Source organism: Borostomias antarcticus, assembly GCF_949987555.1.
Source record: "Borostomias antarcticus genome assembly, chromosome: 13".
NCBI lineage: Eukaryota > Metazoa > Chordata > Actinopteri > Stomiiformes > Stomiidae > Borostomias > Borostomias antarcticus.
In genome coordinates, this window is record NC_140246.1 from 10,134,723 (window position 1) to 10,161,797 (window position 27,075).

Below are 27,075 nucleotides of genomic sequence, written 5' to 3' on the forward strand. Positions count from 1 at the left end.
CCATCCCTCTCTCCCTCCCCCTCAACCAGACCTGGGGTGTCTGGTCGGAGTTCAGATTGCATGGAGGAGCCCTCTGCTCCCTGGCAGCGTTGGTCTACCTGCTGGAGGAGTAGAGGGCGGAGCCTGCTGGAGTAGAGGGCGGAGCCTGCAGGAGGAGTAGAGGGCGGAGCCTGCTGGAGGAGTAGAGGGCGGAGCCTGCTGGAGGAGTAGAGGGCGGAGCCTGCTGGAGGAGTAGAGGGCGGAGCCTGCTGGAGGAGTAGAGGGCGGAGCCTGGTGGGACACTTTCCTCCACCGAACAACTGGAGCAGCGCAGGGGCTTCACACAAGAGGACCACGAGAGGGAGGCGAACGGCGCTCTGGGGGAGAGGAGTTACCGCTCCATTCCTCTTTTCTCCCTCTCTCAGGATCTCTCCATCTCTTCGGGCGACGTCTCTGGCGCCCCGGGCCAAGTGCAAAGTACAGTACGAAACCGAGCGCCTGGACTGGGATGTCATCTCCGCTCGCGCTCTCTGTACATTACGATAGTCGACCCGCATTGCATGAGCATAATGGGTTACGCATACAGTCCACGTTATGTTCCATTGTCGCCCACTGCACGTGTGTTAGACGGCTGTCGAAACAAAGATTTCTTCTTCTATTGTTTAGAATAAATGTATGAGGCTGGTATACTACTGCTAAGCATCACGTCGACAGAGGGCTTAGCTAAGCTGACTTTGTTCAAAGTGGGGCTTTTCGTCTGTCAGACGCCGACACACTGCCTTTCTTTCCCTCTCTTTCTCTTTCTCTTGCTCACACACACACACACACACACACACACACGCGCGCAGTCGCACGCACACACACCAAAGCCACTTTCTCATCACATGGCAGGCTGGATATTGAAAGAGACGTGTTCAACAAGCGTTCTGGTATGGTTCCTTTATTACCTCTGATCACACGTTGTCAGAAGCGTTGCAACTTGGATTGGTGGGGATGAAAACACAAAAACAAGCAGATACATAATTATCAGTAGACACACACACACACACACAGGCTTTCAGACAATGAGCAGACCGGTGTCTGTGGGGGATAGTGCAATAGGGGTGATGACGTGATTGGGGTGAGAACGGGGTGGCAATGTTTGGATAGTAGACAGAGCTTTATTTCCATAAAGATGTGTGTTTGTGCAATGGAAAGGGGGGGGGGACTAGTCCAAGGCAAGTTTGTGGTAGGGGTGTGAGCTAGTAGTGGTTCGGTCCGTGTGGATATCTTCAGATATAACCCCCCTGGTTCTGGTGCGGCGCTAGACTCAGCGTAGGCCCGCTCTCTTCCAACATCTTCAGGTCTCCAAAATGGCGCCGGGTTCTACTCTGTCTCCTGTTGAGCTAGGGAAGTGGTACGGTTCCCCCCCTTTCTTGGTCGGAGAGACAGACAAGCAGGTTTGGGGGGTGGGGAGGGGGGGGGTGCTGGGGGGGTGTGGATCAGACAGACTGGGGAATAGCTGGAGGTAAGGGGCACGGGCTACGGTGTCTTATGTCTCTCTCTCTCTCTCTGGGTTTCTGGTGGGTCTCTGGTCGGGTTCTGCTCTGGTTTCTGGTTCTCCTCTGGTTCGTGTTGCGTGTCTCTTGGTGCCGACTCCCCCCTCTACATTCGGCAAACGGTCGATAGACGGTCGGTTAACGGTAATGCCACACAAACTCCGCGGCTCCCTCTCTCCCTCTCTCCACCGCTGCTGCTTAGCCCCCGGTCCTCAGCTTGTTCTGGGGAGAGAGAGAGAGAGAGAGAGGGGACATGAGAGAGATCAGATTAGAATTAGAGGAGAGACTACGAGGAGTGTGCGAGGGCTCTGGAGAGTGCGAGTACGCCGAGTAGCAGAGAGAGCGGGGGAGATGGAGATCGACAGAGTGATGGGGACGTGAGGGCTTCAACGTTGGCTTTGGGTCCCAAAAATCCCTCGCAAATGGCCTTTCTAGCCGTCGATACCCGCTGGATCCGGGCTACTGCGCCTGATACCCCCCCCATGATACCACCCAGAGAGAAGCGGGGAGGTGAGGAGAGAGACCACAGGAAGGCGGGGAACGGAAGAGAAGAGAGAGGTTATAGAGGGTGGAAAGACGGGGGGGGGGGGGGGGGGGGGGGGTTGACAGGGACGGAGAGGAGGAGAGAAAGAAAGGTTTCAGGAGACGGCTGTATTGATAGACTGATATATACTGTAAGAGTGTGTTCAATAGATTGATCCCTATCCCTATCTCTACAGCAGGACGATCAATTCAATCTGAGTGATTATCTAAAGAACAACAGCATTCATCTGTCCATCTAAGAGCCTTTAACACGAAAGGAGGCCGCACTGGAACAAGACGACGTTAGACTTCGGGGTTGCCAGGGAGAATATGAATGGGGATGTCCTGACCAAATTGATAGGTATATCATTTATATGCTAAATCATCTACTTCTTATATATCTGAAAAAGGTGTTGCCAGCTAGAAAGTGTAGCCCTAAATATTGTAGTGGAGGACATGAGCTAACCACTGAGTCTAACCTAAAATAGAGGGAGGTATAGGCTGGCCCAGAGAGAGAGACAGAGGGGGGGAGAGAGTCAGAGGGGGGGAGAGAGTCAGAGGGGGGGAGAGAGACAGAGGGGGGAGAGAGGCAGAGGCAGAGAGAGAGAGAGAGAGAGAGAGAAAGAGAGAGAGAAAGAGAGAGAGAGAGAGAGAGAGAGAGAGAGAGAGACGCGGTCGCGCGGTGAGAATGTGTAATGACGAGGCTGCTGGAGATCCCAGTCAGTGATAAACCTCTATTCATGAGCCTCTCATAAGAGAGAGCGAGAGATAGGGAGGGAGAGAGAGAGAGTATCGCCACTTTATCTGTCCTTCCACTCTCCTCCTGCTCTCCTTAAAGCCCAGCCCCTGACGCGGGCGATATCTGGACTTCCGCATCGCACGCGTTTGAAAAGTGAAGGATGGAGGGAGGGGTAGGGAGGGATGAGGAAGGTGAATATAAAAGAAAGGAATGGGACCAAATGTTATCGTGGCGCGCTGATAAGAGGTGCCGTAATTATCAGTCACAAAGGCTGGCGGACGATGACAACCGCGCCTTGTCTCCTGCCCTCATCCAGAGGTCGATATCCCTAACTCGGATTAAGGGGTGAATTGGGTTGGGTCTGTTTGTTTTTTTCAGTGGATGGTCAGGGTGTCTGACTTGGACAATGCTATCTAGGTCCGCTCTTGACAACAATGGGGTCTTTAGAGCTGATGGTGTGTGTGTGTGTGTGTGTGTGTATGCGTGTGTGTGTGTGTGGGGGGGGGTTGGGAGTGTTCTTCATTGGGTTGAATTGAACAAGGGTACAACTGAAGGTTGTTTAAAGGACTGTGATTTGTACCTGCAACGTTCAAGGTCACTAGGCGCGACCTTTGCTGTTTGACCACTACAGTACAGAGCTTCGTGCTGTTCCGTCAAAGCTAGTCATAGCCTTACATCTGCATCGTCATTTTCTCACATTACTTTGAGTTCTTTCTGGCCAAAACTCCATTTTATGCGATCTTACAATTCTCTATTTGCAGTCTCTTGTACAACATTATCAGGGGAATGATTCATATTTTCCTCAATTTAGGACTTTTGAAGCAGACTTAATGCAATAACATGCAAACAACTACATCTGTGTTTTGATTGCGGTAGCCTGTGCGGAAATAAGTAGAGTACCCTACAGTATTTTCAGATTTGCTTTTCTTTCCTCACCCACAACTTACAAAATCATAACAGCAGGCATATTGGTGGGAGACGCACCCTAACACGATTCCTGCATGCTAACACGGACGCATAAACATATAAGTATTTACATGATGTATAACTAACAAGCCACACCCCCACTCTAGATTTAATAGTAATACCCGAGAGAGCGAGAGACAGAGATTACTTTCTCTACTTTCCTCAAAACAATGACATTGTGAGAGAAAAAATCTAATAGAAAAGCTATCAGAATGTAAATTGAGCCTCTTTGGGTGGCGCTGCTGTATATTGCAAAGTGACTAGCGCGCCAGGGCAGTGAAGCCAACACCAACCCCAATGACATTACTATTACCATATGCGACCTAAAACCCTTCTGCCTGCCAATGACTCAGAGGGGGGAAGAGGACAATGCTGTGAGAATGGCACCGGCTAACCTGGATCTTATTACATTAAACACACACTTAAACAGGCAAAAAAGAAGCAGTGTCAGCAGGTATTATGGAAATGGACGTTTGGGTATAAACCTACTATTTAGAGTGGGCTTTACGAAGGTATGGTTAGCCATGCGGAAATTGAGCTTTTTATGCCTCCACCAGGCGATTTTGAAAAAGGCGTTTTTGGCCTAGTGAACACGATATCTCAGGAATGGCTTGACAGAATGTGTTCATATTTGGCCAAAATGTCCAATTGGACTGAATGAAGAACTGATTAGATTTTGGTGGTCAAAGTTCAAGGTCACTGTGACCTCACAAAATGTGTTTTTGGCCTGATGAACACAATATCTCAAGAAAGGTTTAACGGAATTTGTTCATATTTGGGTAAAATGTCCAGTTGGACTCAAGGATTAACTGATTACATTGTGGGGGTCAAAGGTCAAGGGTCACTGACCTCACAAAAGGTGTTTTTGGCCTGCTGAACACGATATCTCAAGAAAGGCTTGACCAGAATTTTGCCAATATTTGGCCAAAATGTCCAGTTGGACTTAATTAGATTAATTGGATTAGATTTTGGTATTCAAATGTCAAAGGTCAACTGAATGTTAACTGCAACTTGCATTGTTGGGCGGAGGCTTTTAGCCGCTACAGGGTTTTTCTAGTATTTAAATGGGGGGGTCATGGATGCAAATTGTGGTGTTGTACAGATGTTCACCCTACAAACTCGTCATATCCTCCAAATGTTTCAAATCCTGTAATATATATGCATTTCGTTATCCTTGTATTTTGTTCCTTGCCACATCAAGGTTTTGGCTACACTCAAACTGACTAGGAGGGAGAGAATGCTTTTGAAAATGCTTTGTTCCGTGATTTGAAACATTAGCTACTGTAACGTTCCACATCAATCAATTAGAGCGGCCTACCCTTTCCATACAAATTCCTTTCCATGCGCAGGGACCGCTTCTTGTGCGCGAGAGCGCTGAACCTGAAGCAGTCTTAAAGTGGCTCCGTGTCTTGGGCTACAGACATGAACATATTACGTCACGCTGCCCTTTCACACCTCGACCAGAGGGACAAGCAACTTACCACCATCTGGGACCCAAATAAAGTGGGGGTTGTCACTCAACCTCAGCAACTGCTTGGCATTTATTTTCTCTATGCTCATTTCTTATAACATGGCTGATTGTGTGGACACGTTTTTTGTGAGATAAAAATGAAATAAAAGCGTCAAAACTGACCGAAGGTGTCTTTCATTTCAAAACCCCTCGCCAGGCAGGGGAGAAAGGAAGGTGAGAAAAGGAGTGGTCTACAGTTGAGTTCGAAATGATCAGCGGGTCGACCGGTCTCAATATGAATGAAACGTAAAGCCCACTCTAAACAGCCAAGGGGCGTCTGAATGTTGTTATATATGAAGACGCACGCACGCACGCACGCACGCACGCACGCACACACGCACACACACACCTGTTTGGCGTTGTTGACACACTGCAGGTAGAGGGCGGCGATGTTGGAGCAATGCAGCGTCTTCCCGGCGTTCTCTCTGTAGCACTTCAGGATCTGGCCCTGCAGGTCGGTGCACACCGGACTGATCTCATAGCGCCTGGCGGAGAGAAACATTATCAATATGTGGATTTTTCGTTCATTCCACTCTCCCAGTGCCATCAATGCCTAAGCCCAGATCAGTCTTACTGTACGGCCCGGGGGGGGTCAAAGGTCGATCAAGCCACTGAGGCGGTCTGCAGCAAGCACTGACCGGCATGCCAATGTGTCCATTACACCCCAGCCCCATCAATGGAAGGGCCAAGGGGACGTGTGAATATTGTCAATCAGTAACGGTGCGTTTGGCCCTGGAGGACGAGGCTCTGGCTGTCCCTCTGGAAACAGAGGATCTATCAGTCTGTCCCCCTGGAAACAGAGGATCTATCAGTCTCATTCTATCAGTCTCATGCTATGTGGTTGAAGGACTTTTCCTTTTCCAGAAAAAAAACAAAAAACTGCACAAAGAGAGCTAATCAATGTCTAATGCAGTTGGAGCTGGAAGGCACAGACAAGCAGAAGTAGGAGAATATTAGGCATGACGGACAAAGAATACCTCACTATCCTAACGACGATGGTGGGCAGGGTGATTATTTAAATTTATTCTGTTTTAAGAAAGTTGCATTGCATGAATTCCCTTTCCAATTAAAAACCTTAAAATGCACCCCTCAGGACTATGATGGCAGAGAGTAATGACTGTTTAACTGGGTGCAACAGAATCAATATTGATTGAGCCTTGACCACTATAGAGGTCCTTGATTGTATCCACACACACCTAGTAGCTGTCACCTTGGTCATGCTAAGTGGCCATTTTTTAGACACACAGCTCCAGTGAGACAGTAGCTTTAGCTGCTAAAAGTGCTAAGGTGTGTGGTGCAGCAATACACCACTAGCTTAGCACGCCAACACATGTCCACGGGACACAAGGGACTGCTTTTACCACTGATGCTAAATGCTAACTATGGTGTGTTTTTACCTCAGCGCACTGGTGCTCTTTCAACGCTGCCGCCGCAGTGTTGTCTGTGTCCAGTAGCGTTAGCGCCTTTTCGCTAGCCTCAGCAGACGGCGGCATTAGCGGGACTGGCAATCCGATGCTAACAGCTAGCGTCAGTCTCTCATCACACACCATAAAATCCCCAATAAAAGGCACACCTGCACATGCTATGGCCATTATGCTAATAGCCACGTCACCCTTTAGCACACACCAGCGCTCAGGACAACCCGTCTGTCCTACTAAACGGCTCTGAGTGGGGGAGAGGGGAATAATTCTGCCCCTGTCAGCACCTCTTGAAGGCCCTGAGGGGTATTATGGGGGTGGCTGAGCAACCTCTAGTGAGAATCAGCTGTTTGATTTGCCCCCTGGAGTGAGAAATTACCCTCATGTTGGCTAGAATACAGCATGCCTTTGGCCGCACGGGTCATTACCCATGATGCAATGCAGCAGGCAGCTGATGAGGACCTCGGCATATGTCCGCTGCCATATGGTTCAATTGCCGGAAAAATCCATATTTCAGTGGACTGGTGGGGAAGACGCTATCAAATATGCCACAACTTAAGATCAATTCAACAGCCTTGCTCTGATATGGACAACCTGTGTTAAAAGTATCAAGCATCATATCCTTACTAGGCACATTGAGTAGGCCTAGTGTCTATATTTAACATTTTCATGTCATTCTTGCAGATAAGGCATCTAGAAACATCAAGACCAAGATCATTGCCTGAGGGCACGTGGGCCAACATCCCCAATGCTCTACTTCAACTTCTCAACAGTGAACAATGACAGTTGCAACCAAAATCCTTCCAGCGTTTCCTCTAGATCTCATTGTTCACTCATTATAATGCCTATGGGTGTCTGCACAGACCGTACTGCCACACACACTCCCACACACAAAATGCTAATTATTTTCTTAAGCGTTTGCGCTGACGCCAGGTGCAACCCGCTGATACAAACGCTAGTGTTTATCATCAGTAATGACTTCTTAAAGAGAACGCAAACGAACAGCCCTGACACGCCTCTTTTTTCCCCTTCCTTGGCTCTCAGAGGAGCTTCCTCAGCGAGGAGGGCCGCGGCCGAGTTAATCACGGGGACAATAACACTGTCTCACACACTCTCGCTCGCACGCCGGGTCGTACATCATCCATCATTAAGATTAACGTTAACTGTTTGCCGCGCGCACGCACGCACACACGCACGCACGCAAACACACACGTGCACGCACGCACACACGCACACACACGCACACACACAAACACAGTATCTGCCTCTTAATATTACATTAGGCTTTCCCTTGTCATTTACTACACCTGCCAGCTGTGAGGTTCAAGCTATTTTGTCTTACGGATGGACGCCGTTTTGAAAATCGAGAGAATGTTTCCACATCAGTTGGCATTGTTGCTAGTCAATAGGGACAGGATTGCATGTATAATACCTCAATGTGGTCGGTACCACACAGAGAGAGGAGTCCATGAAAATAGTGGAAAAGAACTACGAAGCAATTCAGTTCCCATGAAACCTGAGCAGCGAGGCTTTCGTAAACATGGAAGTTCGCTCCTGCTTCCCAAAGGAAACAGAAGAGCCCAAAAACCCTCTCTTTGAATGGAGAAAGTGACCTTTGAGTAGAGGCCTGAACGAAATCCTTGTCTCTTTGGCGGTTTTCACCAGACGTTGGTTCAGAGTGAAAGATCAGACCTGTGGCTAATTTGTTCTGATCCGGTGGGTCCAGCTATCGGAGAAGGGCGACTGCTTCAGTGGGTTTGCGATGCTCCTTGTTCAGGGTTGTGGAAATGGCAGAACGGGTTCTCTTCTGAACTGACAGTCGTATCAGCCACGTTTGATCATTCTCTCCCTGAAGCACGCTTGGACGCGCACGCATACACAGCCAAATGTTTCATCTTTGGGTCAAATCTGGCCACCGTCAATCAAAATCCCCTCTCTCACCACCACCTGTCCAGCCCCTGGAGGCTCGTGGCATATTTAATAAAACTTCACAGAGGGAGAGATTGCAACAAATGATGGGGACATCTATCGAGAAAGAGGTTTGTGTGTGTGTGTGTGTGTGCGCTATACCTATAGAACTCGGGGACAATACATCTCGGGGGCTATATAGGCGTCTGGACTTATCCTAGGGAGGGGGAGGGCATTTCGATTTTTTAGTATGTCTTTAAACCATACTGTATGCATGTATGTGTGTGTGTGTGTATGTATGTATGTATGTATGTATATATATATATATAGAGAGAGAGAAAGAGAGATAGAGAGAGAGAGAGAGAGAGAGAGATACCATATACAGTACATACATACATACATACATACATACATACTGTACATACATACATACATACATACATACATACATACATACATACATACATACACAGAATGGTTTAAAGATGCACTCCAGCCCATAAATCACACAGAAAAGAAAGGGTGAGAGGGGAGAGGGAGGGCAAACATGACAAAGAGACCAGAGAGCTGTATTGAGATGAGATGCCTTATCAGACGAGGAAGAGAGAGAGAAAGAGAGGGAGAGACAGGGAGAGGGAGAGAGAGAGAGAGAGGGAGAGACAGGGAGAGGGAGAGAAAGAGAAAGAGAAAGAGAGGGAGAGACAGGGAGAGGGAGAGAGAGCGAGAGAGAAAAAGGAGCAGGGGAGTGTGATATAGAGAGAGGCGTGAATATAGAGAGAAGAATGAGCTGTGTGTGTGTGGGGGGGGTGGGGGGGGAATTACATGAACAAACTCACAAACACACCAGCAGACAGGCACCGTAGAGGGGGAGAGAGAGAAAGAGATGGAAAAACAGAGGAGTTAGTGTGGGAGGAGGAGAGGTGGTGTATGGGAAGAGGAGAGGAGAGGTGTATTATGCGAGGAGGAGAGGACAGGTGGAGTGTGGGAGGAGAGGAGAGAGAGGAGTGAGGGAGGAGAGGAGAGAGAGAGGAGTGGGGGAGAGGAGAGGTGGAGTGTGGGAGGAGAGGAGAGAGAGGAGTGGGGGAGGAGAGGAGAGAGAGAGGAGTGGGGGAGAGGAGAGGTGGAGTGTGGGAGGAGAGGAGGAGTGTGGGAGGAGAGGAGAGAGGGGAGTGGGGGAGAAGGAGAGGAGAGGTGGAGTGTTGGAGGAGAGGAGAGGAGAGAGGGGAGTGGGGAGAAGGAGAGGTGGAGTGTGGGAGGAGAAGAGAGAGGAGTGGTCGAGAGAACAGGTAGGTGATGAAGCGTGGCGCTGAGGGAGAGGAGAAGACAGAGGAAGGAATGAGGTAGAGGAGGAGGAGGAGGAGGAAGAGGGTGGACGACTCTCAATGTTTCTTTTCACCGACTCAGCTACTTCAAGCCCTTCCTCTCATGCCAGAGGAAGACTAGAAACATGCAGACTAGATCAGGGAGAGAGAGAGAGAGAGAAAGAGAAAGGATGACAGCGTGTCCCATTTAATGTGTAATAAAGCAGAACAGATTACCTGGCCTCTCTCCCTCCCTCTCTCCCTCTCTCATTCTTTCTCCTCCTCTCTCTCCCACTGTCTGCCTTCTGTCTGCGGCCTCCTGACATCAGCTAATACAATCCCCCCTTTCTTCCTTGCCAGTGCACCTGTCAGCACATTGGACACAGTGGGGATGCGACTATACTGTGCTGCCGTGGGCTGGGCTTATTTGACCCATTTTTCAAAGACACTGCATGGACAATATGAGACATATTGAGATGCATGTTTTGGCTCTTCCCTATGCAGTATGGATCTCTCACTGTAATGGCTACAATATTGCTTCATTCGTCATAAGCCTATATTGACCCTAACTAACATATAGCCCATTATATTGCAATCTATATGTTGTGATGGCCCATGGAATATTGTCCACGTCGTGTGTCTTTGTTATGAAATGCGTCATTTAAAAAAAAAAAAAAAAAGCGCATTTAGTGTGGCCGGGTTCTTGAATACAATATTCAATATTCATTTTTCAGCTGAAAATGATATTGACCGAAACGAATGTGTGCAACGAACAGAGCCACATATTGGGCTGTCCGTACTTCAATACTCAAAGAAATTGTCATTTCTCAAACAAAACCATACGTCAACCGAAAAAACCCACGCGACATATTGAGATGTATGTCGCCGTGTCCCGCGGTATGGATTACTCAGGGACTCCCAGATTGAGCTCTCCGCCTCCACATGACGATCTGTCATGGTTTAGGGACACTCAGGGGTTAATAAGGTTAAGGGGTGAGAGCAGAGCCCTCTTAAAAAGCCCTCATGTTCCCTCTAGTTAAAACAAGGCCCAGTGACAGTGGGGGGCAAATAAATACAAATGAGCCAGTTAGGGAGAAAAATGACACACTTTCACTTTGGCTACCGCTTCTTAACGAACACCCGACCCCCCGCAGTGAAATCCATCAGGGTAGGAAACAGGGAGGGAGGGAGGGGGAGAGAGAGAGAGAGAGAGAGAGAGAGAGAGAGAGAGAAATGAGCATGAAAGAGAAATGGAACATAGAAGAAATAAAGAGAGGGAACATAGAAGAAATAAAGAGAGAGAGAGAGACAATGTCCAGGTGGACCTCCCTCGGTGTTGTGAAAGGGACTCGTCTCTTTCAGAGAGCCTTTGTAAGCATATCTATTCTGATTTCTCCATCACTCGAACAAAGACATAAAGCGTGTAAAACCCTGCTCTGGCCAATCTCAGAACCAAAGCATCGCAACGCCAAGGCGCTCCGCTCGTCTGGTCGACCCGTTAGTTCAACGCCGGCCATTGCTAGGAAAGCAGTGAGAGGAGACCTTCCCGGCCGTTTACAATGCGGCTGAGTGGCTAATTCGTTGTGTGCGTGCGTATGAGCCGTTTCACAGCCAGCATGTTGTACCGGTACAAACCGAGAGGGGAGCCTTCCTAAAAGCATCCGGCCTATTGACTCCTGTCATCCCGCATTGACCGCCATCTTGTCCAGGGGCCGAGGTTGCCTAGCTACGCCGCTGCATGTCGCGGCGGCAGTCTGATCTCGATCTTCGCCCGACGAACGTCTCGAGCCGACCGGGCTCCTCCCCGCCCTTGTCAGGCGCCCTACCTCTCCGCCTCGCAGCGTTGGAAAACAAGAAAAGGACATTTTCGTTTCCTGTGCCCGCAGAATATTCAGCAGACTCCTAGAAGTGTTTTGTTCTCGTTTGCTGTTTAATGACTATCAATATGCAGAGTGGTGTTAGGGTTCAATCACCAGAACTAGGGCTGAGCTCAAGATTTGTTTGCTGCTGAATATGGATGAGGGAGGGATGGATAGATGGAGAGGGAGGGAGGAAGGGAGGGAGAGAGGGAGCCTTTCTTTCCCTCTCCTGCAGGGGCGGAAGGGGGAAGAGCGGAGCGTGAAAGCTGACCTGTTGACCTGGCGTCGGGAAAAACACGGCAACAGAAGCAAAACCAGAAAGAGATTGAAATTCAACAAGTGGTACGGGCGCGCCTCCACCGGCGAGGAGGATCTGGAGGAGAAGCTGGTCGGCGCCGTAGTGTGATACTTGAATTTGAATGAAGAGGAGAATTATAATAATATTAAAAGGAAGGACAAAAAAATAGGGAGATTGAAAGTGAACGTTGAGCCTGAAAGGAGGGGGGGGGATGACGACGACGACTGACTAACTGAATGAGACTTCATCATCTCTCACAGGCCAGTGCCCAGATCAGCGACACAGTCCCTCAAGCTTGACTTTCCAACACACACACACACACACACACACAGTCGAGTAGAGCTCTGGGATGGTTGGCGCTGTAGCGAGGGACAGAGAGGAAGGCTGGGAGGAGAAGACCCAGTCCCCCCCACCCCCTCCCTCCCTGTACGTCGTCCAGCCCCGATCCCCTCTCCGCAGAGACCCGGCGCCGACACGCTGAATGGCAAGCGTGAACAAAAGCGTCCCTAAAGCCCCGACAAAGGTTACCACTGGCAGCTGGCTTAAGAGACTACGGTGTTTTCTATGCATCCACCTCTCTCTCGTATTTCTTTCTCTCCCTTTCTCTGCCTCTCACATCTTCCAAAATCTCCCATCTATCACTCCCCCCCGTTGGTCCACTGTGCTACGTACACACAAGTCAGTATAGGCAGTGGTATGGACACACACACACCGCACCGCATCGACACAGTGACACACAAGTTAAACAAGCCTTTTGGAATTCTTCCTGCCAGGCATTTAACCTTCTTGTCACTCAGCATGTGGATGCCGACGCCCACCAGGCTAGCGTCTCCCGCCGTCGCTGGACCCGGCGCTGGCAGACTCAGCAACACAGACGGTCCGTCACAGCCTCCACTCCTGGATGGGCGACCTTCATCCATACACTTTCTTCATCTGGACACAATGTTGCACGTGTGTGTGTGTGTGTGTGTGTGTGTGAGGTATGGTCCATTAACAGAAATTCCAAACTTTATTTGTATGGCGCATTTCATACACAGAGGAAACACAATGCATTTTACAGAGAGCAAAGGAGGAATGGACATAGATCCTACCCCTAGAGGAATTTAGATCCTACCCCTAGAGGAATTTAGATCCTACCCCTAGAGGAATTTAGATCCTACCCCTAGAGGAATTTAGATCCTACCCCTAGAGGAATTTAGATCCTACCCCTAGAGGAATTTAGATCCTACCCCTAGAGGAATTTAGATCCTACCTCTAGAGCAGCTATCAACAACAGGCGGACCGCGATGCGGATCCGGACCCAGAAGCCATCCAATCCGGACCGCGTCTATAACCCGATAAATCAATGAGAATTTATCCCTTTTGACGGAGCGTAGGCAACTAGTTTGAGCCTGTGCAGCCTTTGTAGTATATTACGGCATTTGCTTACTATCTCACGCGTCTCTAGCCAATCGAATCTGCATGTGCATTGCCTGACGTCAACCTGTCCACAAGTGACAGCCTAGCTATCGTTAAAGGAGTAGTAAAGGGAAAATCATGTTTAACCCTGCTTTAAGGTTACTTATGATCATATACAATGGTTCAGATCAAAAAGTTGACAAAACTAGCACTTTTGAGAAAGTCTGATAATTGCTCTACATACAATGGATGTGGGTGGGCACCGTGAAAAATCATTCAAAAACATGTTACTCTCTCGATTTCAAAGACAAGCAGCTCACCGAGGGGTTAATTGGTGTCCGTTGGTGTTCTGACATCAAATTCGCCACAAAGTATGAATCCTGTAGGGTTTTATTGACCATTTTATGAAATCCATTGACTTGTATTGATGCGACCATTGTAGATGTGTAGATCAATCCGCAGAGAGGATTCAGGAAGCGGAACTACTTACGGTAGCTATTGTTGTGTGTGTGTGTGTGTGTGTGTGTGTGTGTGTGTGTGTGTGTGTGTGTGTGTGTGTGTGTGTGTGTGTGTGTGTGTGTGTGTGTGAGAGAGAGTGAGTGTGCACGTGTGTGTAAAGGTTTCCGTTAGTCTATCCGGTAATTACTGTTTTTTAATGGGAAAATCTGTTGAAGTCTGACATATTTAAATCTCTCCGGTAATAATGTCCTGTGAAAATAATTCCCTCAAAGCACAATCTGAACTGTATTAAAAAGGGCTCAAATTACATTTACACAGCAATTCCACTGAGTCAGACATGGCCAAACAAGCAAACACGTATTTTCTGAAAGGAGGTCTGATGAAAATTACCATGATGAGTCTTGAGATACAGTCTGAAGTCACGGAGGTGGCTTATGGCCGTCTGCCCAAAAACAAACAATATTGAGCGTTCAGGCCTGAATGGAAGGGCAAATCTGAGGTGTGACCGAGGGGCAAGAAAAATGTTTTGCTCAACTATGATTCACTGGGGAGGAAGAATGGATTCACCAGAGTAGCAATGAACACAAGAAGCTCTTCTTTGTCTCTTCTTTGTGTTTGCGTTGCCCCAACAAACGTAGGATAGTGTCTGTTAATGTTTAGTTATTTTTAAAATACTGTTATGCATGTGAGTCTTACTTATTTTATTTGGAATATAATGTATAAGTCGAAGTAGCCTACATTTCAATAAAAATATGATAAAATCTACACGGCTTGATAGTGTCATTCTTTATATAGCCTGCCTATCAATAAACACAGACCACATTTGACCGGAATTTCTCCCATTTGGCCGGGAGATTGAAATCTTCCAGGACACATGGACTGGCACCAAATGTTTCTAACGGAAATTCTGTGTGTGTGCGCGCATGTGTGTGTGAGTGTGTGTAAGTAATGAGGTCAAAGTGATGCAGCGGTGTTCCGGTTGGGGAAGCTCCATTATGCCAGGAACTCTGCTGGGAATACTGCAGAAGTGGCAGGGATCAGCTGCACTACACACCTACTCAAACACACACACACAAGCACACACTCGCATGTCCACCTCGACTACTTCAAAAGAACAAACTCCCTAGCTTGACTGGCCCGCAGAGCCCTGACGTCAACCCCACCGACCTTTGGGATGAACTAGAAGGGAGATTGTGAGCTAGGCTCTCTCGTCCAACATCAGTAGGCATGTTTTACATGGAGCCTAATAATCCGATTATCATAGGTTTAAAAGCCCAAACCGAATAAAAAGGTTCAGAGGGGTAGTGGAAACCGTTTCATAAACCGATCACGTATCATGTAAACGATGAAACAGATTACTCTTAGCTACGTTCTTTCTGCGCATGCTCTCTGTCAAAGGGCACGTACTTCTATTGCGGGGAAATTGCTTCCAAGCAGAACTGGGCCACAGCGGAGCGTTTGTTTTTAATCCAAACGCAGAATTGAACATTATTAGACGCCTAGACAGCAGGTTACGACCTATTTAAACAAGTCCACAAAACACCCAGTAGGAGAGTGAGTTGTTATCAAGCAGTTGCTTCATTAAGAGCACCGCAATAACAGACGATAGATATCCATTAGCAAAATTTTGACTTGAGTTTCCGTAACCATAGTAACTCACTCACTCCTGCCTGCATGCGCATATCACAGCTTTTCTGTTTACATGCGTTGGCTCATATAAACACCACAACGTATTAGATCACCTCCCATAAAAGTCGCCCCGATATCTTCAAATCGGAATGAATTAAATCCGAATGAAAAAAAATTGTGCACGTAAACGCAGCTAGTGTCTGACCTCACAAATGCTCTTTTGGACGAATGGGCAAAAATTCCCACAGACACACTCCAAAATCTTGTAGAAAGCCTTCCCAGAAGAGTGGAAGCTGTTATAGCTGCAAAGGGGGACCAACTCCATATTAATGCCTATGGATTTAGAATGGGGTGTCATAAAAGCTCCTGTAGGTGTAATGTGTAGGTGGCCCAATACTTTTGTCCATAATGTATTTTAAAAAGCACAGCTGCACCTGTGCACAAAGCCATATAAAATAAAAACTACAGCCTACTGTATATTTTGATAGCACAAGCAGTGCTCTCTCTCTCTCACACACACAGACACACACAGACACACACACTCACAAATGCACGCACACACAAAAACACAAACACAAAAACACACCGACGGAGTGTTGAGAAGCTCACACTGTTATCAAGTCTTAATAAAGTCCCAGGACCAAGTAAGGAAATGAAGTCATTCCATGGAAAGAAGACATCCTCCTCTTCATAATACGAGTCATTATCATATCAAACCCATGTTCATTCTATCAATTATGGATATGGCCACTCTTTCACGTTTTTCTCCGGGGCAGTTCCAACTTTCTGGAAATCAAAAGGCTCGGAGACGAAATAGCCTTTTATTATCTTATTATTATTCAGTCCCTCAGATACCAGATCTCTCTGTTCCTCTGCGCCTCTCAGTGTCCTTAGGGAAAACCAATGGAGACTTTACAGGGCGCGCTGCACAATACTAAACAAGGTGTCTGCTCAGTAATACACACAGACAGACAAATGCGCGCACACACACACACCAAGAGAGGTGCTCTAACTCTCACTCAGACACATGCGCACACGCACGTCTAGTACTGTACCGTGCACACGCACAGCGCTGGACACACCCTAGGAAACACGATTAGTTTCCAGCAGCCCTGTCCAGCCTCTTTCGACCCCTGGTCTTGTAACACCAGACCTTCCCGCCATTTCATTAACACACACACACACCCTCCCTCGCCAGATCCCTCTAATCCAATCACAACCCTAGTAATGCACCTCCCGTAATCCAATCAACCAATCAGAGCACTTGGCGCAGAGTTCTCCCGTCACGTGATCACCCGCACATGCCTCGCGCTGGCAGTTGGCTGTGCCGTGTCACTCTAATGATATTCTAGTACATTTTCCTTTAATGCAATCTAGGAAGTCTCAAGGCCCGGGCTACTCGCGGCTGACGCCAGCCCCAGTGGGCGAGCTAATCAGTTTCTAGCATTTCAGGGGGAGACAATGATCCCGGAGTTAGCGCTGGCTAATGACGGGCTAACGCGATTAGCGCTAGCCCCCAGACAAGGCCCAGAGCCTGCCCCCCCCAACGCACTGCACCTCCTGATGGCTTCTCATCCACTTTCCCTGCATTACTATGGAGCCTAATGGTCTCTTGTTAGGAGATGGATGGAACACGAATGGACTGGCAGTCTTTAGTACCGTGTATGAACTAGCTAATAGGCCCTTTTCCCTTGGCTAGCATACGGCACACCTCACTTTACAACACTCACAGACATACAGTGAGATATGCCTTCATGCTTATAGCAGTGAGGGAAAAGTTGTCTTTTACACAAAGACATTCGAGGAGTATCTGAATGTGTAACGCTACTGCTGATGTCTTGTGAACGTCTGTGAGGAACCACAAAAGCTGACGTCTACCTGTCCAGGTGACGGACATACCTGACCCGCGAGGATGCACGCACGCAATGCACGTGGCGCGCCGCAAACAAACAAACAAACATACGCGCAGCCGACGCGCACCGTCAGCGTGCACCGGAGAGCGGGTCCACTTCATCAGGGGCTATCAGTGAGCCGCATCGTCAACAGGAGCTAATGGGGCGGACTAATGTGGGCCGGATTGAAAGAGGTGGGCATCGTTTTCACCGGTCAGAGCGGAGGTCCGGTGTTCAGAAAAAAATACCACTTCAGATATAACATCTTCATGTGTGACTGATCAATCTTCATGTGTGACTGATCAATAACTGTACTGTACATGAAAAGGAAATGGAGGAAAGGGACTTTACTACACATCTCTGATCTGAATAGTGGCTTGCATTGTTTTAATGAGAGTTGTTGGGAACACTCGCTATGATGCTGAACCATTTCCCAGGAGTCCCAGTGAGAGAAAAGGGGAGTTCTTTGAGAAACGTACCTGAACTTTGCATTGACGTGGTCAGCAGCCTTGTGGTAGTTTTCTGTGGTGACCTTGTAGAACTGGGCACTCTAGAGAGAGAGAGAGAGAGAGAGAGACAGACAGACAGAGAGATAGAGATAAAGAGAGACAGACAGAGAGATAAAGAGAAAGCAAGAGAGAGTAGCAGGAGGGATAGGGGTGATAGAAAGATGAAGAGCAAGAGAGAGCAAGAGAGGGCAAGAGAGGAGAGGAAAGAGAGGAGAGAATGGGGATAGAGGAGAGGGAGGGAGAGCGAGAGAGAGAGAGAGAGAGAGAGCAGACAACAAAAAAAAGAGGTACACAAAAAATAGGTGGAATGTCAGAAACGGATTGCCACTCTTACATGAAACAGATGAGCCTATCCAGTTTCTTGATATCCTCTATCTTTCTGGAAGATGCCGTCATTGGGGGATACGGAAACACTCAAGCTTGGCCAAGCCTTGTTTCCCTCTGACACATCCGACAGGCCCACGTCCATCCGACAGGCACACATCCATCCATGATTCATGCTTTTATTTCAAGCCGACTCGATTACTGTAGCGCACTCTTCACTGGCCTCCCCCAAAAAACACAGAGAAACTTCAAAACTCTGCAGCCCGACTATTAGGGCAAAATAGCAGTTGTAGCTGCTCTGCATTGGCTTCCAGTAGAGCGGATTTTAAGGTCCTCCTCCTTATATACAAAGCCCTTAATGGGCGAGGACTAAGCTACATTGCTAACTCACTTGTCATCAACTGTAGGTGCCTTCAAGAACACTGCTATCATCCACTGCTGGTTTACTAGAAGTTCCCATCAACAGTTGGGAGAAGATTGGGAGTGCAGCTTTTGTCAATTATGGCCCAAAGCTATGGAACACAATACCTAGTATCAATAGACATCAGGGAAGCCAGCTCGCTAAGAAAGAACAGATCTCTTCACTGAAGCTTTTAACTAGCTCCTTTTGCACTTGCGGGCTACTGCACTTTTGTTTTTTTATGTCTCCAGTACAATATTTTATTAAATTGACATTTTACTTGATTTCTTATCTTTATCTTTTATTGTGTTTTATCTTCCATCTTATTTTCCTTTTTTTTTGCTTATTTTATGTCTATTTTTAAATGAAGCACTCCATGCATGTACTGCACATTCTCTGTTGTAAAGAACAAAGTCTGTTGTTCATACATTTATTTGTATGAAAGGTACTATACAAAAAGTTTATTATTATTATTATTATTATTAATAATAATAATAATCATAATAAAACCTTTACCCATCCCCCAAACCCCATTAAAACTTTATGGAAGGGGATATTGGAGCACCCAACACCATAACATAGTTTAGATTTTTTTCAAATCCGAGGCAGTGTTCTTATGCATCGGGGTTATTTGGCTTCTTGTGTGTGTGCGTGTGTGTGTGTGTGTGTGTGTGTGTATGTGTGTGTGTGTGTGTGTGTGTGCGTGTGTGTCGATTTTGGGGTCTTGGTGTGTCCAGAAACCGGGGGTCTTTGTGTGTCCAGGAATGTTCGCCATTTTCTGCCTGTGTGTGTGTGCGCGCGCGCGCGTTGTGGTGATTACCCACCCAGAATATAGTGTTTTTAATAGGCAGCAGTTTGCTCAGGTCAGCAGGACACGATGTTCAACCACACTAACATCAACTGTGATCCTCTGGTGGGTCGTAACGCTACGGGGCCATAACGGGGTCGGCAACCTGAATCGCCTCTTCAAGCACCGCCGTTTAAAACTCGTACTGCATTGAACTGTAGGATGCGGGGATTCGCAGGCCCCGTTGCTATTACACACTTTAACTCTTAAAAGCACTATAAAGGTCACATCTGACTGATCGGTCGATCGGGAGGTGAAGTGATTTTTGTATGAGCTTTGTCTCCTGGGGGGAAAAAACTTGTGGAGGACAATGCTCTTAAATGGTCAAGCTGAGATGGAGACTTTCCGCGCGCCACTTCCTGTGGTGAATTGATAGTTAGCCGGGCCCAATAATAGCTTGCTTCAATACGTCTGGAACTGCCATTAATCTTTGTTCTGATCTGATCAATAGAAATGAACAGAACAACAGACAGGATCAATAGTCATGTGTCATAGTTAGAGGAGTCAGCAAGGGGAGAGGTGACATGGTCATGGTGATAGGGAGAAATTCTGCACTTTATTCAAAACATCTGCTGCTCATACATACCGTATCTATACCCTGAGCCCAACTTGAGGGCTTTATGAGGGCAGTGTGTGTGTGTGTGTGTGTGTGTGTGTGTGTGTGTGTGTGTGTTATGCGTCAGTGACAAGGTTGTGTCTCTGTTTGGAATGCTAAGTGTGAGGTGGTATAGTACTACCAGGATAGATGGCAGAGCTGGCACTGATCACCGCTTTAATCCGTCAAGGAGCACAAAAGGCCATGGCAGCGGGCCAGCCAAGACGCAGAGATGGACGCACGCACGCACGTAGGACTGAATAACATCCACTCTCTCTCTCACACACACACACACACAGATGGGAACAGATGGGGACACACAGGCAAAAATGGACACAGAATAAGACTGGACACACAGATCATACGCAGAAGCTTGCACAGAAGCTCGCTCTCTCTCCCTCACACACACACACACACACACACACACACACACGTGCGCGCGCACGCACACACAAGCACACACACACGCACGCACGCATGCAACCGCCCAAACAGTGTAATTTGTGTAAGCTGTGATTAACGATTGGGGCTCTAGTTGCGATTTCCAGCTGTCCCCGAGCTGGGGAGGAGAGGAGCCGGGAGCCTCCATCAGAGGAACCGCTCTCTCTGATTGGAGTGAACACACTTCACCGCCCCAAAAAGTTCTATTTTGGGGGACGAAAAAAAAGATCCAGATTCTGCCCCAATTGGGCTTGATTGGTGTCAAATTGAATTGGCCCGTTCGTTCTCAATAGGGGAGCGGACGTGTCCAGCAGATACAAATTATTTATTTTTTTAAATACAACTTGCCTTGTTTGCTCACAAAATCGAGTGTCTTCTGCTCGATCCCTCCTATTTACATGGACCGGCGACGTCGAGCTCATGGCGCGGTAAATCACAAAAGCTGGCGGGGGGGCGAGTCAGACAAATGAAGTCATTATCTCTAATGCACTCCAGCGATACGGGGAGGATAGGCACAGCCCTCGACGCAGATTCGCTTGCAAATTAAAAACGCCTCGGTTGGCGTTTCCAATGGCTGAAACAAATAAAGCCCCCTTAATGGGTTCTCTTGGTTATCTGTTGCCGAGCAGGAGGCCGGGGGTGTGTGGTGTGTGTGTGCGCACTCGTGGGGCGGGCCCGGGGGGAGGGCGGTGGACGGTGGGGGGCGGGGCGACCCCCGGTGTCGGCCATTAAGGCTCTGTGTTCCAGAAGGCGTGAGGGAGCATAGCTCTGGCACGCGGAACCCTGTGACGGGGGTGAGTGATGGAGAGAGGGCTGTCCTGTCCTGCTCTGTCCGTGGGAGGAGGTGTGGTGATGTTAGAGGGTCGTCCTGTCCTGCTCTGTCCCTGGGAGGAGGTGTGGTGATGTAAGAGGGTCGTCCTGTCCTGCTCTGTCCCTGGGAGGAGGTGTGGTGATGTAAGAGGGCCGTCCTGTCCTGCTCTGTCCCTGGGAGGAGGTGTGGTGATGTTAGAGGGCCGGCCTGTCCTGCTCTGTCCCTGGGAGGAGGTGTGGTGATGTAAGAGGGTTGTCCTGTCCTGCTCTGTCCCTGGGAGGAGGTGTGGTGATCTAAGAGGGTCGTCCTGTCCTGCTCTGTCCCTGGGAGGAGGTGTGGTGATCTAAGAGGGTCGTCCTGTCCTGCTCTGTCCCTGGGAGGAGGTGTGGTGATGTAAGAGGGCCGTCCTGTCCTGCTCTGTCCCTGGGAGGAGGTGTGGTGATGTTAGAGGGCCGTCCTGTCCTGCTCTGTCCCTGGGAGGAGGTGTGGTGATGTTAGAGGGTCGTCCTGTCCTGCTCTGTCCCTGGGAGGAGGTGTGGTGATGTAAGAGGGTCGTCCTGTCCTGCTCTGTCCCTGGGAGGAGGTGTGGTGATGTAAGAGGGTCGTCCTGTCCTGCTCTGTCCCTGGGAGGAGGTGTGGTGATGTAAGAGGGCCGTCCTGTCCTGCTCTGTCCCTGGGAGGAGGTGTGGTGATGTTAGAGGGCCGTCCTGTCCTGCTCTGTCCCTGGGAGGAGGTGTGGTGATGTTAGAGGGTCGTCCTGTCCTGCTCTGTCCCTGGGAGGAGGTGTGGTGATGTTAGAGGGCCGTCCTGTCCTGCTCTGTCCCTGGGAGGAGGTGTGGTGATGTAAGAGGGCCGTCCTGTCCTGCTCTGTCCCTGGGAGGAGGTGTGGTGATGTTAGAGGGTCGTCCTGTCCTGCTCTGTCCCTGGGAGGAGGTGTGGTGATGTAAGAGGGCCGTCCTGTCCTGCTCTGTCCCTGGGAGGAGGTGTGGTGATGTTAGAGGCCGGAGTGGCTGAAAGACCTCGCTGTCTTCTCTCTACAGCAATGTGAACCCCCCCCCTCCAATATTAGTGCATGTGTGTGTGTGCACTTGCATCTTTCTCCTCTCTGAGGATCAGCGGTGTGTGTGTGTGTGTGTGTGTGTGTATTTGTGTGTGTGTGTGAGTAGTAGCGGGGACAGCTCCCACTGGATCATGTCTGCAGATAAACCTGTAGTAATGAAATGAGAGAACCTGTGTAGAGGGAAGCTGCCGTCTGTGGCCATCAGAAGGGGGCCGGCTCACTGTGACAACACTCCCAACAGGGGGACGGGACAGGACTGTGGAAGGGGACCAAACTCATTTTGCGAGTCACGGCTGCCAACACTCAAATCAACTGCCGTAGTTGGATTGTTACCTCGGGAGACGACTTGTCGACAAAGTACCAGTCCGAGGGGTTATATATGAAGAAGCTTGTGCATTACAAATAAGGCGCCTTGTTTCGGCATCCATGTTTGCATGGCGTAACTGCTACAGTAACAATTTAACATAAGATTAAATATAATATTCTGCTTAAAGCATGACGCAAGTGAAAATCAATTTTAAAACCATTCACCACTAGTTAGGTGAGCAAGTCAATGAGTCATCCTCATCTTTCTACTTTTGTTTACGGACAAACGTAAATTCGTTCCTGAACATAATTCGAACCGAACGGCAGGACGCCTCACAATGGAACGCCCAACTCATGCAGTGAGCTTCCAAACAAGGACTGTGATTCAAGGTCAAGCTGTCTTTCTGGTTAGGCTGGCAGTCTGAGAAAGAGTATCGATCACTTCGGTTGCGAGAAGCCTTCACAGGGCCTAGAATGTTCCATTCTGTTATGCCTTTTTCTAACTTTGCTTGAAGGACTATGAGACGGCAGTTGTAGCAGTGATTGTCCCCCCATGAGACAAAAGGGAAAAATCCAATTTCATCGAGAGAGAGAGTGTCTGAACAAAGAGAACAGGGATAAGACGTAGAAAGATCGAAAACCAGAAAATAGAGAGCCGAGAAAACTACTGACAAGAAGAGGTGTGACGGGAGAGAGAGAGAGAGAGAGAGAGAGAGAGAGAGAGGGATAGAGGGAGAGGGAGAGAGAGAGAAACAACTTTTGGAGCGTAGATTGTTAAATATGAGATTTTTACAGCAGGTATTGAGTGAAATGCAATAAATATATAGATATTGTTTTCAGAGGCAATTTGGGCAGCGCGGCCAATGGGAGAGCGGCGTCTCGCGGCGCTGTTGAGCTCGTCTGGGGCCCTGGTGATGGCCTGTCAGGCGGGAACCCTTCTGACAAATGGCCATGTTGGATTGGAAGAGACATGTAATATATATCAGACTTTTATTCTCTCTCTCTCTCTCTCCCTCCCTCCCTCCCTCCTCAGTGTGTGTGTGTGAGAGATGCTGGGAGTAGCCTGTGGCCATGGGGATGATGGAGCAGAAAGGGAGGAGAGAGAGAAGGAGGGAGGGAGGGAGAGAGGGAGGGAGGGAGAGAGGGAGGGAGGGGGGGAACAAGGGTAGGGGGGAGATAGGATTGGAGGGAGGGAGGGAGAGAGAGAGAGAGGGAGAGAAATTATATTGGAGCCAGTAGAGGCCAGGAAGACGAAAGGAGGAATGGGAGTGAACGAAGGAACGGGAGGGAGAGAAAGAGGATAGGAAAGCAGGACGCTCTGAGTCCATCAGAAACCACGACTCCCGCTGCTTTTCCTGAGCGATTCGCTTCGCAGCAAGACAACATGTAATAGGCCTGTCATTGATCCGCACACACACTAACACACAGGTACCGGTGGACACCGTCGGCCTCATAAAGATAATGCACAGCGTGCACACACGTACGCACACACGCGCACGAGCACAGTCGATGCCATCAGCTCTGTTTTTGTCGACTGGTTCTCACATCTGCTTGCGTGCCGCTAGCACCCGTTTCAACTATCTCCGAATACAGCACACCTAGACTCCCGATCAAGCCATCCGCGACCGGGGATGAAGGAGATTCATGCGCCTGCTTGGTGTGTGGGTTAGGATAAGTGGGAGTTAGTGTTCCGGCCACGCGGCGTTTATCATATATATCGTATTAATCCCGATCCATAAATCTATAGGAATGAAGCTGACTCGCGTCGCCGTTCTTCTGCTCGCTCTCTCTCTCGTTCCCTTTCTTTCTCCCTCTTTCCACCCCCCACCACTCGCTCCATCCCCCTCTTCCTCCCTCTCTCTCTCACTCTCTCTCACTCGTTCCGTCTCCCTCTCCGAGCGGTGAAGGTGATTTGTTGACAGTGTGAGGAGGTATTGACCGGGCGTGAGGTTGATTGATGAGCGCCTGAGGGGTCAATAACGCCTGTGTTAGTGCGAGGCTGATCACTTTTATGATCACACCTCCCTGTCACTCCTAACAGAACATTGCGCGGAGCGGGGCACTGTGGCGGTAGCTGAGATCCTAGCATGTTTGATACATTGGGTTTACGCTCCGAGCGGCCAGGGCTTTTCGCTGTGCGATGGTCCTTCGTTACGATTCCTTTAATCGGAGTTATTCCCAACATCTGCTAATCTTTATTTTTATTTTTTTTCGTGGCTGCACACCTCACACTGTTACTGCATACGCTTATAGCGTTGCTATGGGAGACGGGTTAAGAGTAAAACCAGTTGCTGTTGGTTACGTTTTCTTCGTTAATGACTTCCAGGGCTCCGCCGATGACCCCTCCTCTCTCCCGCGCTACGGACCCAGCCACTGACCTGACCCCACATCCATGACCTGACCACACCAATTAGTCATGCAATTCTTCGACACGCAACGGTGGATAGCTGTTAATGTGCCTCTACATGGCATAGAAATTAAAGTGTTGTAAATGATTATTCTGCTGTTGCTGCGAGGCGGAGGAGCCAGAACACAAGCCTTTTACTCCCTTGTACTTAGAACAAGAAAGACATCTTGAATGTCACCTGTCCTCTGTAGCATAGACACCGGCCAAAAGCCGCTAGCCGTTAGTCACACCTGGTGTGTGGAGCGGACTAGAGGATATCTTCTCAGAGGGTTGTGTTTGGAGCGGGATTAAGGTTTCGGCAAAAATATCTTCTCGGATTGAGAAAAGATTCGGCTTGAAAGGCGGCGTGCCTCATACCGAGTCAAGCCCTTGTTCTGGGAGGGAAAAAGATTGACCCAGTCTGCCCCCAGGACACAGATTTTATTCAAGGAGTGTTTGTGTGTGTGTGTGTGTGTGTATATTATGTTTGTGCATGTGTGCGAAAGCAAACATAGGGTCTTGCAATTAGTGAGGAACTCTTACTTGAAGCTAAATGACATCCTGTTGAAGAATCCAAACTGTTAGACCCCTATCTACCCCCCCCCCCCCCCCACCTCTCTGCTGGGGATGGGGAACACAGAGAGTGTTCAGTCAGTTTCAGGCTACACACACAAACGCGTATGACAGGCAACACGCTGGCCCTGTCTTCCCCCGGGCGAGGGGGTCACCGCGCTGTGGTCCTAAACGGGGGGGGGGGTCCGACTCTGACGCCCTTCCTCGGGACACGTCTCGGCGAGACCAGCGTGACGGCGTCACTCCAGGTACAGGGAACGGGAGGAGGGCGTTGACCCTCGTGCCCTCCCTTCCCTGGCACGAGTGTCTCGCTGGGAGCAGCGTGCTGCTGGTGTCACTCTCACTTCACAGGGGGTGGGGTGGGTTTGACCCCTTCACCGCCGTCATCATCCGCTGAGGGGGGAGAGGGTTTCTCTCTGACGACGCTTGGGGGGTGGGGTTTCCTTCGTCCGTAGTGGATGAAGGGGCCGGGACGCAGGGGAGCGTGTCACCGTTTCCAGCAGCACGCAGTCCTGCTGCAGTGCGGTACGGACCGTGTGGCTACACACACTGTAGGGTTGATGGTGTGTGTGTGATCACGCTAAGGTGTGTAGAGTCGGGTTAGTTGTGCTGCATGGAGAACAGGAGGTGCTCATTTGGTTGGGAGTGTTTATAGTGTGGCCTTTAAGGTTCTTATTTTATATATTGGGCAGTGTGTGTGTGTGTGTGGTCATACCCTCTCCTCCAGCTTTGCCACCTGCTCCCTGTAGAAGGCGTCCTGCTTCTTCAGCTCAGCGTCTCTGGCATCCAGCTGCTTGGCCTACACACACACACACACACACAGACACACACACACACACACACAAACACACACACACACAGGCACGGAGAGGGAAAGAAAAAGCCATTACTAGAGAGCTCAGTCGACCGTGAAACGGAAACACAAGACACACACCAGACAAACACATGGTAGAACTCAGACAAGCATAGCAAGGGGACAGGAGGAGACATGACACTTAAAACAGACAACACAGAGAGCTCCACACTCGCACAACACACAGCCCACTGTCACAATCCAACACAGCAGGGGGAGGGGTGGGGGTGTGGGGCTGGGAGATAAGTGCAGAGGAAGGGTGTGTGTGTGTGTGTGTGTGTGTGTGAGTGAGTGTGTGTGTGTGGAGAGATGGGAGATGCCAGGATGAGGAAAAAGAGCCTCTCTCTCTCTCCCTCTCTTCTATTTCCAAGGGCATCGGTTCATGAGGGGCTTTCTATCAGTGTGTCATCAGGGGCTTGCTGAGTGCCGTGCGTGTGTGTGTGCGTGTGTGTGCGTGCGTGCGTGTGACAGGTAGGGGGGATAACATCCGACCGGGGTACAATGGAAAGGCCCCGCTCCCTTTATTTACGAGGGGGGCCAATCTGGGGCGCTCC

The 27,075-nt window shown here is 49.1% G+C and overlaps 1 protein-coding gene across 1 annotated transcript in view; it reads right to left on the bottom strand.

Annotated features, from left to right (window-relative positions):
- Positions 1–911: 911 nt before the first annotated feature.
- Positions 912–27,075, bottom strand: part of chchd3a (coiled-coil-helix-coiled-coil-helix domain containing 3a) — a 73,212-nt gene continuing 47,048 nt past the window's right edge. The window contains exons 6-9 of the mRNA XM_084447601.1: positions 26,384–26,467; positions 17,896–17,966; positions 5,604–5,739; positions 912–1,739 (exon numbers count right to left, since the gene is read on the bottom strand). Coding sequence (XP_084303727.1) covers positions 1,716–1,739; positions 5,604–5,739; positions 17,896–17,966; positions 26,384–26,467 — 315 coding nt within the window. The 3' untranslated portion in view covers positions 912–1,715. The remainder of the gene's footprint in view (positions 1,740–5,603; positions 5,740–17,895; positions 17,967–26,383; positions 26,468–27,075) is intronic.